This window comes from Drosophila mauritiana, chromosome 3R, assembly GCF_004382145.1.
Source record: "Drosophila mauritiana strain mau12 chromosome 3R, ASM438214v1, whole genome shotgun sequence".
Taxonomy (NCBI): Eukaryota; Metazoa; Arthropoda; class Insecta; order Diptera; family Drosophilidae; genus Drosophila; species Drosophila mauritiana.
The window spans coordinates 16357098-16374563 of NC_046670.1; the positions used below are offsets into that span (position 1 = coordinate 16357098).

Genomic DNA, 17466 nt, shown 5'->3' on the forward strand with positions numbered 1-17466 from the left:
ATCAAAACGAACTTCCGGTTTACGCAAAATGGCGTGAAGTCTGCCACCACCATTGAATGCCTGAGTGTTGTTTGTATCTAGGTGTGGCTACTGTGTGTGAAAATTAATGAATGAGTTAACTGAAAAATTAATGAAAAGCGGCCAGAGTGAAGGTGGAGCGAAAGCAAATGCCAAAGGTGTTGTGCCAAAGATAAAGCATGGAAAATTTATGAAGGAATTAAGCGAAGGCTACCAAGTTAGACATTTGCCGGTTGGGCAATATTTGTTTTGGGCCCCCGAAATCTGATGATCATGGTCGTCTTCGTCGTCATCCTCATCATCGTCATCGTCGTCATCATCATCATCGTCGTCGAGGAAGGAGCGTGAAATTATGCAATCCATGGATGGTTTCTGTGGTTCGAGGGGGAGTTGGTTTCGGTCTGGTTTATTTTGTTTGCATGTGCGCAGCGATTCGGGCTTCCTGTTTGCTGGCATTTGAGTTACTTAAGTGTAACTAAAACTTTAAGTAAACACACAAATAACATACTTAATATTAAACAAAAATATACATAGTCTGTATGATGATGATGATGATGAAAAGGAAAGCACACAGGAAACGCCTGGCCAACGAGATTTTTGGGCCTACGAGGCAAACAAAAGATAAAAGCCCGGAGAGTTTAAATTAACCAAAAATTATGCAGGAACATTACCAAAAGCCAAAGCCACAGCCCAAGCAGCAGCCCTGACAAATATTAATTTTGTTTATAAACAAGTCTTGGAAGCCGAAAAGCACAGCCCAGTCTACTGACCTGCAGTCACAAACAATGTCATCCATATGATTATCGTTAAGACCGAGTCGAGTAATTTTATGCCCACTTGACAAACAGCCATAAACCAGAACAGCAAACACAGAAGTTGTCTTGGAGCAGTAGTAGTCATTTTAGTCTGCTCATTTTCTCATTTTTGGGGGTTATGGCATAGTCTCGTAGTATGTAGAACTCTGACAATATTGACATAGGCCTCGGAAGATTCCCCCAACTATGCAGCACAGCACACCACTCACTTTTCTCCCATTTTCCACAATTTTCCAGGTGATGCCAGCAATGCCAGCATAGGAAGTGGAGAGGGCACCGGCGAGGAGGACGACGATGCGAGCGGCAAAAAGAACCAAAAGAAACGTGGCATTTTCCCAAAAGTAGCAACCAACATATTGAGAGCGTGGCTGTTTCAGCATTTAACGGTGAGTAGCAAACAGTAGTGCCCAAAGTACCAGAGTGCCAAAGTACCAAAGTACCACCGCACTACCTTCATTTCCACCTCCGACTTCTGGCCAATGGCTTTCCGGCACGTCAGAGATGTTATCGCGATCTCGGTGGGAATCCCTGACTGGCTGGGGGCTGGCCCCACCCACTACAAGCTAGCAGCTAAGCCAGCCCCAACTCTGATAAGAATTCGGTCTAGATGCATAGCGCGAAAATCGTGTGTACTAATCGGAATTGCTTAAGAAAGTTATTATTCATGTTGTGATAACAGTTTCGCAAATAAGAACCTCTAGTAAGATTATGTATTAAAGTAGTTCGAATGAAAATTGGAGTATAGATAGAGTTCATTCATCAAAAGAAAATATTTGTAAACTGCAAGAGTATAAATTATGTATACTTAACCGTGTAATCTCTCAGTGCAGCTATTGTTTTATTTTCGTTGTTTTTTCCAACGTGTGGCAGGTTGATAAGATTACCGCATGGGCTCCAATGAATGGTCTGCGTCAATGGGCGGTTCAGTGGGCGGGGAAAGCTAGGGAAAAGGAAAACACTGTCGAGGAGGGGGCGGGGAAAAGCCTGCACGATGATGTAAACGATAGCAGCCAGGGAAGGCGCCATTCGGAACCTTGATTATATGGCCATTAGGGTGGGAAATGCAAACAAGATTGTGTGCTGTACTCGATCAGACCGAAGAGTAGGTATATCCCCTGCCATCGCTTTCAACTGCCTAACCCAATCGCAGAGCACTCAGTCTAAGGCCTAAGCATCCGTTTGGCCATTTATCCATTTGGCAATATACCCTTTCGGACCTCGACAGCTTCTTTGCCCGGTCATCGCGTCCAATTAGATTTCCATTTTGGGGCCATCAAAGAGCTCGGCTAAACGGCCTCCAAATGCGGCACTAAAAACAAATTGCCAATGGCAATAACTATTCAAAGCCAGAAACTGCAGTTCAAAGTTCCTTTTTCGGATACTTCGGCGATGCCAAACGGAAGTCCAGTCCAATCCGCCGGATGTGTAATACAAATAAACAGATTTGTTATGCGCCACTTTATGTTAAGCAACAAGAAAAGCAACGCCAAGGGAAAATGCGGAAAAGCCAAGGTGGCCAAGGGTTGAATATGCGGTCGAGCCAAGTGGCCGGCAAACAAAACTATAAGATTTTATGCTGGACGGGTCAAGGAAGTTCCAACTACGTTTTTTGGCCATTAGTTTTGGGGATTTTTTGTGAGTCTGCTGGCGTCGTAACTGCGTATGTAAAATGATAGAAATCTTAATGGAATTTTGGTAAGCGAGTGTGTGCGGCCAAAGCTAACGACCAAAAGCTGACCAGCGCGATAAGCCAGCGAATCGGAAATTAAAGTTGAGGCTGCGTTTCTGGCCCCAAAAAAAAAAAAAAAAAACATCCAAACGTTTTAAAATACCACCCCAACCACCCCCTTGGTCGAAAAGTAAAGTAAACGGAAGAAGCATTAGCCCAACCACCCCCATTTCCCCCAAACCCTCGGTGACATTGATGAATTGCCGTTTAAATCAGCGCATCACTCATGTTTGCCCAGCGGCAGCGTCTCGACTTTCACAGCCTGCACATCCTCAACACACACATCCACATCCTTGACTGACTCCGTCGTCCCGGCTTAATGCCATTAACAGTTTTTCAGCGCATTAGGGAAATTGTTTTTCTTCCACGCCGACATGCGTTTGAAACTTTAATTTCGTATTCAAAGCCCTTCGATTTTGGCATAATGCAATGATTGCCAATTTGATTTATAGGCCTGCCAAATAATTAACTTAAGGACCAGCGAGCCTATGAGTGATTATGTTTGAAAAGTATCGAATGGAAAGTAGAGCGGATTGAATAATTGAAATGCAACGCTTCGAGTGATTAACATGTAAAGTGCAGCCCTGCCCTTTCCGGTAGATCAATCAAATACACTTTGACATAGCCAGCTGCAATCAAAGACCGAAATAAGTTAGCAATCATAATGCGAAAATATAAGTGAAACCAAATAAAATCAGTAACAGAGATGTCGCTTAATAGCCATCGAATCCTCGTAAGACAGGCCCCAAATAAGACCGCAATGATGGTGCTAATGAAGTGCATTGCAGTCTGGAAAAAAGGGGGCGGGGTGCTTGGGGCCGGGTTAACTGACTGGCCAACCAAAAAACAAAAGGCAGACGCAGACGTCGGCTGCAACAACAACGGCAACAGCGTGCATTGAGGGCATTGCATGGCTGCCTTGTTGTTGCTTTCGAGCTGATTGCCGTTGTTGCAGAAATGCATGTTGTTGTTGCTGGTTGCCATAATTATGGCAGGCGCGCGAATATTTTGTTTACATTTGGCGCGCACTGCAGACAAGCAACAACAACAGCAGCCAAGGCAACGGCAGCAACACCAACACCAGCAAGAACACAAAAAAAAAGAAAAACAAGAAAAAAGGCCTCATTTCGCGTGCTCCGCCTACTCGAGCAGTTAGCCACATGTGTGTGCAGTTTGCCGTTCTCAGTTTGCCCATATGCCCCAGGTCCGCTCCCATTCTCCATTTAATGCTGCCCCCCTCTTCTGCCCCGCGAAAAACCCTCCCTCACCGGCAATTTTCTTCCGGCTGTCTGCTGTTGCTGTTCTGTGCTGTTCTGCTTTTGGGCCTACATTTTGACGTTGCCGTTGCAACGGGCAACTTGCAACCCCCGAAAAAAGTGCGCAGAGCGCGAAATGTTAAGCCGTGGCAAAATGGCCAAAAGGAAGCCATAGAGGGCGTTCGAAGGGGCCTGGCGGGAAGGGCGGGGCAGGGGCATTAGGTGCAGTCGCGGTGAAAGAGTTGCATTGTTGTCAGCGAGTCATGTTGCAACGGCGCTTAGTGTGTGGCATGGTTCAAGGTGCCGGCTCAAGACGAATCTGCAATGCGCTGCACTATGATTAAAGTATTCAGATTAAGTAATGCACTCAGTACTTGTGGTACTCGATAGATAACTCATTTTAAAATCTTTTTTCTTTAAATAAGTTTTTTTTTAAGCCTTAAATATCTTGTGATATTTATTTACCGTCCCACTAAAACGTAGCGCATCTTCTATCCGGCCAAGCTGCATATTATTATGATTTTCCGCCACAAAACTTGGCGGATGGGGCAGCATTGCGATTAGTGCTGTGCCTTCTAGCTCACCTTATCAGTGTGGGCTGTCAAGAGGGGGGGAAGAGGCGCGGAAACACTCATTTGGCTTTGTTTAGACTGGAAAAAATCTTTATAATGGCCAGCGCAGTCGCCTTTTCTTCGCTGTGGCAATGCAATTTTCACCGCTGCAATTTGCTGCCAACGTGGTTGTTGTTGCTGCTGTCGCTGTTGCAAGTCTAGTTGGTGTTGCTGCAGTTGGCGATGTTGCTGTTGTTGCTGCAGCAGTTGTTGCTGTTGCCGTTGGCTTGTTTCACAAATGGCGTCGCATTTGGCGTTGTTAATGGCGTCGGCATCGCTGGCATCGCTTGGTTGCCCGTCGTTGCTGCCTCATGTGTATGTGGAACGGTGGGTACAGAGGCGGTGAGTGCAAAGGGGGGCCTGACTTCTTGGGCTTGTTGTGCCATGTGTCACGGCGTTGCAGTCATGTTGACATCATTGGGCCCAGGTCCAATGAAATGGGGTCTCTCTCTCTCTCTTTGGGGCCCGGGGCCTTGGGCCTTCCACTTGTCAGCAGGGGGAGAAAAGGAGGAAGTAAGCCCCCCAAGCCCCCCCTCCCAAACCACTCCACACACATCAGTGTGCGATGATTGTTTTAAATTCATTTGCCAAGTTTAAATAAACACACAACAAAGTGAAAATATGCTGGCAAAAAAGTGGAGCGAGTCAAGTTGCCACAGGGACGGAAGACAGCAGACAGAAGGCAGGAATCACAAAAAAGAAAGAGACGGCCAGCCCCTGGGACAGAATGAGACGGCGCGAGTGACTGGGGGACTGGGGGCTGGGGCGACAACTTAAAGGCGTGACAGTAATTAATTATTTTGTCGTATGGTAAATTAATAAACCAAATGGACTTTGTTTCTACTTGACATGTTATGCACTCTCTGCATATCCACATGCATACATTTCCCCACATGTGTGTGAGTGCGAAATGCATAATTGCTTTCATTAGTCTAATTGGTGCAACAAAGTGCAGTTGAAAGAAAAACGCTTAAGCAGACAGAGACAACAGGTCCGGAGCAGAGGGAGACGGGCTGCTAAGCTCTTGGGAGTACACTCATGACGGAGAGTAGGCGTTGAAAGAAAAGCTTTTGCAAATGATATATATGCACTTCTGATCCCCAAGAGTCGGGCAAGTCAACGAACTTGACCTGCCAGATATATGTATAAAGGATTATACTCAGTTGGGACAAGTCGGTCGTATTTATAGTTGCTGAAGAAATCATTGTCTTTTGCTGTGATTCAGGGTAACAAAGGTAATGGATTTAGTTATGATCTTATTCTTGGCACTGGTGATTAATGAAAACCAAAACTTTTGGGCTTTGGAAATAAAATATTTATTTGATATTAGAATACTATTTGTAAGGTTACGTATACGGCTGATTTATATTTCGGCTTATATAACCTTCCCTCTGCAGGCATTAAATATCAAAATATATGTTATTCCCGAAGTTGGACTCTCAATTATTCGGAGTTCGCAGACCATTCCTTTTCCCCATTGACAACCACAAAGTTGTTCCTGCTACTGCCAGATGTCTCGGCTCGTGTTGGCCACAACATCAAATCAATAACCAGGCTCCACCTGCATCTAGAATCAGCCAAAGCCAAAGCCACCCACCCACTGCCTGCTTTCCTTGTGAGAAAGCCATCTCTGCAAATAGATGTGCGCCACAAAGTATGCTATAAATTCCGTTTTAATTTACCTGCATGTAATTTATGCCTTCTGACTTCTTAAACATTTTATATGGACGAGAAAACGAGGTGCAGCAGCAGTTGCGATGGAATGGGGCAACATTGCCAATGGCATGTCCATTGTATTTACATGGCTCCTACGTTTATTTGTCAATACGCAAATTTCATATAGTATTTGGTATCTGGCAGTTTTGTTGTTGCTGGCCGAAAGTGCGGGCGTGTCAGGCTGAAAGTCCTGGCCTCGACAGGACAGCAAAGAACTATTGCTGCCGGGCAGGACTACAACTTGGACTTTGGACAGCAGCAAGACAACACGTAAAATTTATTAAACACAAACAATAAGGCAAATGCATTTAAGGAGCCACAGCTACACAGGCCAAGCCCTCTCCGCTGCAGGACAACAGCAGCAACAGCGGCAACTAAATTGCATTACAGGCGGCCAGGACATGCCAGCACACAGATAGACACACACAAATACAAAGACGCAGACGAAGACAAGGATGTGCAGCGTTGCACATTTCGATTGGAATGGCCCCGCCTTATATGTATAACCCCTGTGCTGTGTATGGGTGACAGTTCATATATTTTTCGGGGCCGACCATAAATTTCCAGACATTTTCTTAGCCCAGTGCAACGACAAAATTGCATTTGCAGACTGCGGAATGGGATCCCCTTGAATCACAATTATCGACTGGTGACGAGTGGCCCAAAAGCTGCAGGAACCGCCCACATCTGCCGGAAACGATTGCGGCCAGTCGAGGGTTAAAACACAAAGGCTCCTTCGTCCTTCGAGCACGCGCACAAGCATATCCCGATTTTTCGAGGGCGAAACAAAGCCAAAATCATTTGACGGCAACTTCCGCTGAGCAGAGATCCTTAGAAATAATTTTTTGACAGCCGCCAGGTGACTGGTTAAACCCTTGTCTTTAATACACTGAAAAAAGTGAAGTATACTAAATTGCTGTTCTTTGAGTATACGTATACACAAAATTAGCTCCTTGAGCCACTTAAAAAATGTCCAGATATTTTCTTCCCTGTAACAGCCGAACCAGCATTAATAGAGTGAAATAGTGCTGCGATCGGAATCATTGAATCAACAATAAGTGCACAACAACTAGGCAAATAAAACAAATTGTAATAAGCGCCAGGGCAGCCAGCCGATTAGATTAGCTGCTGGGCAGCCATAGGGTTTAAGGGGCGGGTCGCCCGTCCAGGGGGAGTGGCACTTTCACTTTAGCCAAACTATTTACCCACTGACGCCACTGTGTCGGCGGTTCGACTGCAAGATTTATGGGAAGTGGACTACTCGTTGGCATTTGTTTGCCCATTTGGCGCTAGACACGCGCTCCAATTGCAGCGCCCCACCTCCCTTAACCCACTCTATGCGGTCCAATTCCCCGTGCTAACCCCCTGAGGTAGCGGCAATTGAGGACACTTTGAGTGGCACTGCTGATAAGGAGGACGCACTGCAACCGGCCCCCTGATAACACCCAAAACACCCGAAAATGCTGCGTTTCAAGTGCAGCCATCCACGCGGGCTGACAGGTTCCCATTCGGTTTTATTGCGGCCATGATTGATCGATTGTTTGGCCGGTTGGCTAGATAGATTGTAAATTTGGGCACTGCAACAGTTTGCCCAGCTCCGAAATTTGTCAGGACAGGGTTTTCCATATTTATTCCATGTAAACAACTTCCATATGTATAGTACTAAAAAAAAACTTCAAAAATGCAAATATAATATTGTAATCATATCATTTTGACATTTCCTTTCAGCATCCCTACCCATCCGAGGACCAGAAGAAACAATTGGCCCAGGACACCGGCCTAACGATACTGCAAGTGAATAATTGGTGAGTATGCCGTCAGAGATCCGATCGTATCGGATCAGATATCCTTTCAAACACACAACATCATAATGTGGTAAACGACGCCCTGGGCTGTCCATTACTCACACGCTTTATTCCCTGACTTGGCCATAAGATTCCACTCGAAACCAAAACCAGAGCACACACACCAAGCACACCGTACGAGAAAATAATACTATCTGGCCGAAAACAAATTTATAAGCCAGCCCACGCCAAGGAAATAGAACCTGCCACAGGTCGACAGGCAAAAAAGGTGAAAAGAATGTGGCAAACAAAATTATGGGCCCTGCTCATAAGGTGGGGGGTAAACTGAAAACTGGAAATCCTAGAGATCCCGGAGTGCATTAGGCTTGGGATACGTGGCAAAGAAACGTCTCTGGGAGACGGCAACTTCATCAAATTTTGCACATTATGCGACAGCCGGCAGAACTTGACACTCGGCAAGCTGAAAACTGCAAAATGCAGCCAAACTACAAGATGCGCAAATAGGAATGGAGATGGAAAAGCTTTTCAAGCAAGTTAAAAGCGCTGCTGAATCTTTTATGCAGTTTGCTCCGACGTGGCCTGGGTTGACTTGGGTTGGCTTGGCGTGGAATGCTTTTAAGCTAAGACAGGCCACAATAAAATCCGGCGAGAAATGTGTGAGAGCTGTGCCGCCTGGCAGGCACTCAGCTCAATTAAATTGAATTTCGCGCTCACCGAAGCACACTCCAAATTAACAAATACTATGGTATCCGAAGGACCCTGCCCATCCGATTCGCTTAGGCACGCAACACTGCGTAGAAAGGTCCTGCGGAAAAAGGAAAGCCAAACTGGGGAGGAGAGGAGTGGAAGGGAATGGAGGGGGGAACCTTGGCAGAAAATAGCAAAATAAAATGTTGACACTTTTGGTTATTTATGGGCAGGCGGGCAGGACACCTTTTGCTGAGCAAGTCGGTCCGAGCGAGCAGGACACTAATCCTGGGGGAATATCGCATCGCCCCCAGGACTATAGCTCTCTAAATGTGTATTTATTTTGCGCAATTTGAGCCGGCAGGAACTGAGCATAAGAAGCCATTCAAATGACCAGGAGATTCCGGAGAAGTCCATTAACACCCAATAAGATGCCCAGACAGCAAAAGTAACTTTCGTAATCGAAAAAGTTTCGCTTTTTTTCTGCTCCTGCCGCCGAGCAAGTTTTAAATATTAACGCTTAGTTACAGCTGCAGGAAGAAAAGTTATAATTATGGGCTAAGTACATAAATAACTTGGCAAGTGTTTGCTCACCGCTCTGAGTTATTGTACTTATCTGAACCTATATAAGTATATACGCATACATATGTATTCCTCTGCCATCTGCAATCATTCCAATCAAGTGCGAGGCCAGCGGGCAAATCGATTTGCAGCTTACAAGCCTCGAATCACTTGCTGCATCTTGAAATGCGAGAAAAGCGAGGCAGCGAATATCTATATGGCAGAACGGAACTCAATTCCATTTTGTCGTTTTGATAAACGATTTCAGGGCGTTGCAACAATTTCCGCCCCAAAATGAGCAAAAATCAGGGGCAGATCGCAAACGAACTGAACTGCAAATTGAAAAGTCAAAGGGGCGAGCGGTGAAATGTTCCCTTTTTCAATCCGTTTGAAGGAGGAGTTTCCAGTTCGCAAGTGCATTAACCTCGGCTAACTGGGGTTTTGGCTAATGCGAGTAGCAGTATCCATTGCCGTCCTTGTAGCTGTAGCTGTACACTGCGAGAAATTTCCCTCTTTACTTATTAAAGTATTGCTACGAACCAAAATTATTATGTTTTTGCTAAATCAATTCAAAAAACTAGATATAAAAATTCAAATGTAGATTGTCAGTGATACTCAACAATAAATCAGGAACATCGTTGCCAGTTGTGGCATTAGTTTTTCCCGGTGCAACTGTAACTGATGCCTCTGATGTTTTTCCTTTTCCCCATTTGGGCTTTTTGCTGTGCGGTTTCGTTGTTTGGCATTATATATAGGTTTTTTGTGTTTATTTTTTTTTGAGGCCGTGTCAAATCTTGCGGGTAACATCGTCTTGGCCAAGTGACTGTCACTCGGCCCGCCGGCGGCTTTCTGCTTTAATCATTTCGCTCTTTTTGCGCTTTTTGTGTCGCCACTGATCCTGCGGATCAACGGGCAACTGCTTATTATTTCTTATTGCATTTATTAAACGACAATCATAACCAAAGTCGGCGAGGCCCATTGATCTGGCCGTGGCAGGGCAGCAAAAAGTGTGACTCTGGCGGAGATTTGGTTTGGTTTATGGCTAAGTTGGGCACATAAAGCACCGAGGTCCCGGCAAATCCGGGCCAATTCATGCATAATTCATCGATCCTTTTCGGTTCGGTTCGGTGTGTTTAATTAGGGAATGCCACTAAAACGATATATTCTGTCTGCTTACAGGTTCATCAATGCGCGGCGGAGAATCGTCCAGCCCATGATCGATCAATCGAATCGTGCAGGTAACTATCGCTCTTATTAAAAATTAAATTAAAAAAAAAAAAAAATCTCCATAACTATGAAATAGCGCTGATCTAGTTAAGAACTAAGTGCGGTGAGCCGTGAGGATCGCCTCCCTTAATTTTGCCATCCATTCGAACGCAATTTCTAATTATGTGCATTTTTTCTCTTTTTCCGTTCCTCCGCCTTTTTCCACTTGGCGACTCACCAACAGTCTATACACCGCATCCAGGTCCCTCCGGATATGGCCACGACGCCATGGGCTACATGATGGACAGCCAGGCGCATATGATGCACCGTCCGCCCGGAGATCCGGGCTTCCACCAGGGCTATCCGCATTACCCGCCCGCCGAGTACTACGGCCAGCACTTGTAATCCTCGTAATCCGGCCCCGACCCGGAACCGGAAATGAAACTGGAACTGGAACCAGAGAGCTCTCCGCCGGAAGCGATCAAGCCAAAATCATAGCTTAAATTTTACCACCACCCAACACTGGAGACGAAGGACGAAGGAAGAAGTACGAAGGAGCTGAATACACATGGATCCGATCCCAAAACTAAAGCATACCGCGTGGCAATATCAGTCAAGTAATAGCAAACAAAAAACAACAAGCAAAACAACAACCGTAGTAAAATCTATACAAAATGATATTAGCTAAGCAACAGCGACAAAAACAACAACAACAACAAGAGAAACAGCAGCATCCGGAACAACAAAAAGCACCAACAACAACAAACCACATCAAAAAGAAACCAGAAATTTTAAAAGAAACTATTTGTGTATACCCTAAACATAAATAACAAAAGCAGAAAAAAGGGAAAATAAAAGCAAGAAAAAAGAAATATTTATGCATAAACAAAAATGAAACGCTTAGCTATAAGTTAAATAAACAAAATAAAACCAGAACTCACACACACACAGACACACCGAGACGCAACACAACAATTTGAAATGCAAATTTTTATGTTCAAAGCTGCAGAGTGCGAAACACAACATTTTAAAGCATGAATTTAGGCGTATTCCAGAAAGGATACAAAATTGAAAAGGACATACAAAATTTAAGCGACATTTCGTTCGGATTTGTTATAGATTTTAGTTTGAATTTAGGAAATGCCCCGCCCCACCAGAAAAACAAGGGAAAACCAAGCCAATAGCAGCAGCGAAATTCGATCGAGTTTGAATATAATTTGCGCAATGGAAGGACGAGAGGAGAATTCTTTGCTAGTTCTTAGTTTCATTTTAGTTATGTAACAAGTCAGTTGTAGTAACGCTTTGTTTTCTTTACCTTTACGCATATGTATATGTACATACAAAACAAATCGGTAACAAACTATAGATACATACGTACATCTATGCTTAGGCGATAGCACCCTACTATATCCTACGTTTAGACGATTAATTTAAATAAATTGAATTGTTTTCTAATTTTATGCCTTGCAACACTTAAGTAAAAACGAAATGGAATTTAATTTTTACAAAAGGGAAAGATGATAACTAGAGGAGGAACATTATGATTTGAATTTGTTTTAGAGTTTTCATTGTGTGCGGATCTTGTAGTATTATTTTCCAACTGAAGCACATGGACCGATTGAATATATATATTAATATGTATATGTATGGATTTTATGCGAGAAACAAACAATACGATACAAATAATGGCATAGGCATATACATAACTCTGAATATGTATACGTAATATTAATAATAAATTATGCTTACGTTTAAACTGTACTTTTATTTATGTATTCTAATTTGTATGCGTTAATCCTTAGTTAACTATTATTATTATTATTACATTTACTTAATTAATGATTTAAATTTAACTAATTCAAGAGGATAGAATTGTACGAGAGATGATTTATTGATGAAAACAAAATGCATATATGAGAAAATATTTGAAAAAATAATCTTTGTTTGTGTTTTTATTTGATTTTGGTTCTGATTGGTTATGATTTCTTTTCAGCGCGGGCAAACCCTATTATTTTTGGGGATATAGACTCCAAGAGGCTTATTTCCTCTCCACCCAGGATATCTTTATTTCAATTGCTGTTGGATCTTTTGGCAGACGCGTCACATGCTAAGGAACTGAATTGAATTTACATTGCTTGTGAATCTGATTAATCTTAAATGGAAACGAATATACGTAAATGCAGAGGGCAACAAATCGAAATTTAAGTATTTAGTTTGAAACTTATTAACTATGAATAGATTGAAGGTGTGGAAAGCGAGTACCTATTTTGAAAATACAAACGCGAAATAAGATGGATTACTTAGCCTGCTCTTTGAAACTTGAAACTTGAGCTTCTTTTGCATGGGAACCCAACATTTTATTGGCAGACACACTTAGGCAAACTCATCTTACTTCTTACCGACTACACTCGAAACAATCACTCAAATGTATACGAACTTCTCTAAGAATCCCCAAGGATGAAAACCTTAAGCGAATTTTTTGCACCCAACAAGCGAAGCGATAAATTTATTTACAAAATTTTGCCTAATTGCAAATGCTGTAATTGCGAATAGAAATTGTAATTGAATTGAAGGTAAATCGAACATTTTCACAATTATACATCAAATCTATACGATATACGAGTACGAGTACGCATCGCTAGTAATTTATTAGACTATATATATAAAGTAGTTAAATAATCGACCCAACAATTGACTTGAGAAACGTTTAAACGCAAATTGTACAGAACGCCTTAAATGAGAAACCAAAGTGGAAGCATTGAATGAATGAATGATGTATACGAGTCTATATACAGAACATAAACTATACCTAGTTATACCTAACTAAATTTTAATAAATCTCGAATAGTATATATATACATATATATATATTACTATATATCATACACTTTATGGCTTAAGAAACGGGAACCAAATGCAGTCGAGTCGGAAGGCAGTGAGTGATATCCCACAGTTGTTGGATCCGAGAATTCCCGAGAGTTTCTTAGTATTTTGTATGAGCTTCTTTTATATGCCCCCTCAACTTTCGATCGTGGGGATGTTCCGTATCTGATCCAGAGTATCGTATCTGGGGGATATGCTCGCTGCGCCGAACCGACAAATGCTTGTAAATTAAATCAGTGCGATTGATTATGAGGGGATATGGCAATACTTGTGCGTATCGGATCGATGTGGATAAGCACCCACAATAATCCAGATAATGAGCTATACGATTTATAATACGCATTGTATATGGGAAAGATGAACTCGAAGGCTTTTTCGTTTGAAATCATTTTCGTGTCAGAATTTAAATTAAAATGTGATTTTTCTCGAAACTTTAATGTATACGCCGTAAATATTATGAATATGATTATAAAGTGCTGCAGCAACATTATTATTACCATTATGATTATTACGATTGATAAATCGATTATAAATTTACATATTCAAGTGTAATGTATGTAATAAATATTGTACATTTTTGATAACTTCCCCGTAGACTACACTGTAAATATATCGCAACATTTGCATACATCACCCTCACTTAAGTACATTACACTAATTGTAGAGCTAAGTTTAAATCTAATCTAAAGCTAGATCCTAGCGATAAATGGTAAGGGATAGGGAGCAGAAATGCAACCCTGAGCATAGACTAAAATGCACCAGAAAAAAAAAAAATTAACAAAGGAAATGTTAAAATGGAAGAACAATTTATACAACTTACCCACGCGACAGCATCACGTAAATCTAAAAGAATGAAAGAGCTAGACATAGATAAAACCAACACACTTGAGAGAAAGAGAGAGCTAGCGAGCGAGCGAGACAGAGCACTAGAGTTAGAAAGGGAGAGCTAACTCAGTAGTGCGAAATCCAGAAATTAAATCAATAAAACAAAAGAAAACTCTAAGAAGTAAAAACTATAAATATATTTATATGAAGAATTGAATTAAATAAATGTTTGTGCGTGTAAAAATTACTTTAACTAAATTGCTAGACTTAAAGGCCAGAATGAATTAAATATAAATATATTGAAAGGAAACAGTATCATTAAATTAATTAACTAATTGAAGCTTCTATGTAAAGAACTAAAAACCAATTAACAAATTCCTGAACTTGTTGGCGCCGCAAATCGCCAGATAAATGGCGTAGGAACAACAAGGCCGAAACAGAATATGGGGAAATATTGAACATAATTTTCAATTGTAATAAATTATGAAATAAAAGATTATGAAAACCAATCGTGAAAGTCTTTTTGAATTGTCTTGCATGTGTTCGTGGGTGTGTGTGCCACTAAACGGGTTCACGGCTTGACCTCTGACCAGCCTGGGAATGGGAAATCCTGGCTGTCCTGCGTCCTGACAACTGACGTGGGTCCGTTCGCAATTTGCCAGCTGTCAGTTGGCTGGCCCTCGAACTCAAGCCCAACTTTAACTCACTGCGGAACCCTTAGACCAGCGCCAACTGACCCGGCTTTCGACCCGCTCTTGACCGTTGCGTGCTCCTTCAATTTGCTCTGGCCAATATACTATATATGCTACATATTTCTTCGGCGCTTCTCGACCAATATAATTGAACTATAATTGCCCCGAAATGTTCGTGCGGAGCACGCTTCATCTGCTCCGACTTCCGCCCCGGCTTTCGTGATCGTTTAGACCCGGCATTAGCCGGCGTTCCAAGTTGGTGTGAACCGAATGCACTTCTTCTGGTCAGTGCACTGCGAAAAACGAACTAAAGTTCTAGTTCAAATTCCATATCATTTGAAAAACATTCGGAGGCATTTCGATCATGCTTTAGGTACTTTAAAAAAACAATTTTAGCACCATTTTATTTGCTCTATTTTTATAAATTAAATATTATATATATATATATTATATATTATATATTATATATATTAAAATAAGATCCTTGTTTGTAACAGTGCTGCTCCAAATACCATGGCATTCTCTACTTCATTGGGTTGTTATTTTTTTGGCAGGCACTGCTAATGCCAATCGAGTGGCACCCGACAACAGCTGCGTGGATTTCCACGCACTCGCCCCTAGTGGCTGAAATGGCCAAAGAAATTCAATTAATATTAATTAGCCAAGGTGTCGAGCTGGTGGCTCTCCCGCTGGATCCACGGATCTCACGCTGTTGCTCCTTGGCCAAAACACACACGCATTATTTCGGCCACAAAAACACCAAACACCGAAGCAGCGAAGCAGCGAACACAAACGAGAACCGGACGGACTCGCACGCCACATAGATAAATGGAGTTTTAATCATTTTCCAAGTGTGAAAATTAGTTAGCGTTTAAGTTGCCTATAATTAGTGGGCAGTGGTGGCAGAACGCCACTCCCCCTTTCTAGGAGGCACCACCCGCCTTGTCCGTCGGCGGCTGTAATTACTTTTACGAGCTGTTTACAGCTGCTGCGAGTGGTCATTATGTGGTGGCTTATAAAAATTTCTGCTGTCAATTTATGCAAATTTCTTATTTCTCCGCCCGAAAGTAAAAAGTTTCCCTTCCGTCCAGTCCACCTACACGGAAAGTTCTTCAAATTGCCTGCACAATTGCAGAGGACGACATTCCGGGATTCCCGCCCTGCGGCTCTTGTTTTTGAAACTTTAATTTATTTTCATTGCGCATTTTGATGCTCGTAATTCCCTCGTTATTGTTGCCTCCTGTTGCCTGGTTGCCCGTTGGCCCGCTTCCCCGGATTCCTCCCCTTTTTCCCGCCGAGTGTTATAATGTCACGCTCGGTGTTGGCATCATTACTTCTGCCATTGTGCTGGCCCCGCTTTGCATATGAATATGATTTGGGAGCGAAACATTGTAAACTGCGCTTACACCACCGCACAGCCCTTAGATCGTCGACCCATCCCCAGTGGTTGCTATTTTAATTTCGAATCTTTTTTTGTATCTTTCACCCGCCCGACTTTGTTGCCATCTCTCGCCACTCTTATAATTTCAAAACAGATTAATGTTGCGCATATGTGACACCATTTTATGCGACGGGTTTATCTCCTTTATGGCATCATCGTCGCATCTCCGCCACGAAAGTGCGTCCCGTTTCGAGCCCAGGGGTTCACCAGGTTCACCGGGTTCAGCCAGCTCAGCCGGGGTCTTAAGTGGGATCAGCACCGGCATTGGGTTAAATGCCCGGCCAGATCAAAGCAGGTGCGAGCATATTATGAGCAATTTCTGTCTACAGGGTGAGAGTGCGTTTCGACTTCGATTTGGCTTTTGTCGAGGGGAGTTCCGCCAGAAGGGGTTGCAAAGATGCCTGGTTTTAGCGGTCAAAAACTTAAAAATATGGGTTTTAGATTCCTCTATATATGCAAATAACAATTACAGATTTAATGAAATACCAGTTACCATTTTAAAAGAAAATTTTAAAATAAATTAAAAAGTATTCTAAGACATTCTATTGCTAAGCGAACTCCGATTAGATACATCTCCTTTTAGAAATAGGATTATTGTGAGCTATTTGTATTTTATGTTTTGTTTTATTGTAGTGGGTTAGCCCAGGCCATTGGAATACAATGGATATAGATTCCCATTGTGCCTGCCCGGCTCCACTAATTTTGGCATTCATTGGCCTCTGTTCTCTCGTTCCTCGGGCAAATCTATTTAGCAGCATTAGCCATTGTCTTTGGTCTGTAATGTGATATCGCAGCGAGAGCCATCCATTCAAGACACGCGTTTGTCAAGCCATTTATTCCCTCACTGGCTCACTGACTCACTCACTCTTTCATTCATTCATTCATTCATGGCTCCATTCACTCGATAGCTGTATATTGCCTGGAGCTAGGATCTGGAGAACTACCAAGTCCGAGGCTCATTAATGCACTTTGCATAATCGCAAAATCATTCAGACGGCAGACAATGGGCGATGCGATGTGTTTTTGCGGGGGCGTTGGTGTCAAGTGGAGCAAGAGCTGGAATTGAAATGTTTTCGGATAATTTAAATGACTTGAATTATGTAAATTGTCGCCCCAGACAATGCACTTGGAGGAGTGGAGGACTTGGAGGAGTGGGTATGGGAATGGGGAATGCCTGAAAACTGAAAGCCAGACGGTATCGTGCGGCCCGCACTAGATTCA

The 17466-nt window shown here is 42.7% G+C and overlaps 1 protein-coding gene across 2 annotated transcripts in view; it reads left to right on the forward strand.

The window, feature by feature from the left end:
* The window catches only part of LOC117142581 (homeobox protein homothorax), a 102461-nt gene extending 91212 nt beyond the window's left edge, over nt 1-11249 (forward strand). For both annotated transcript variants that reach the window (XM_033306651.1, XM_033306652.1), the window contains exons 11-14: nt 1071-1219; nt 7874-7950; nt 10378-10436; nt 10649-11249. In XM_033306651.1, coding sequence (XP_033162542.1) covers nt 1071-1219; nt 7874-7950; nt 10378-10436; nt 10649-10809 — 446 coding nt within the window. In that variant the 3' untranslated portion in view covers nt 10810-11249. The remainder of the gene's footprint in view (nt 1-1070; nt 1220-7873; nt 7951-10377; nt 10437-10648) is intronic.
* The last annotated feature ends 6217 nt before the right edge of the window (nt 11250-17466 follow it).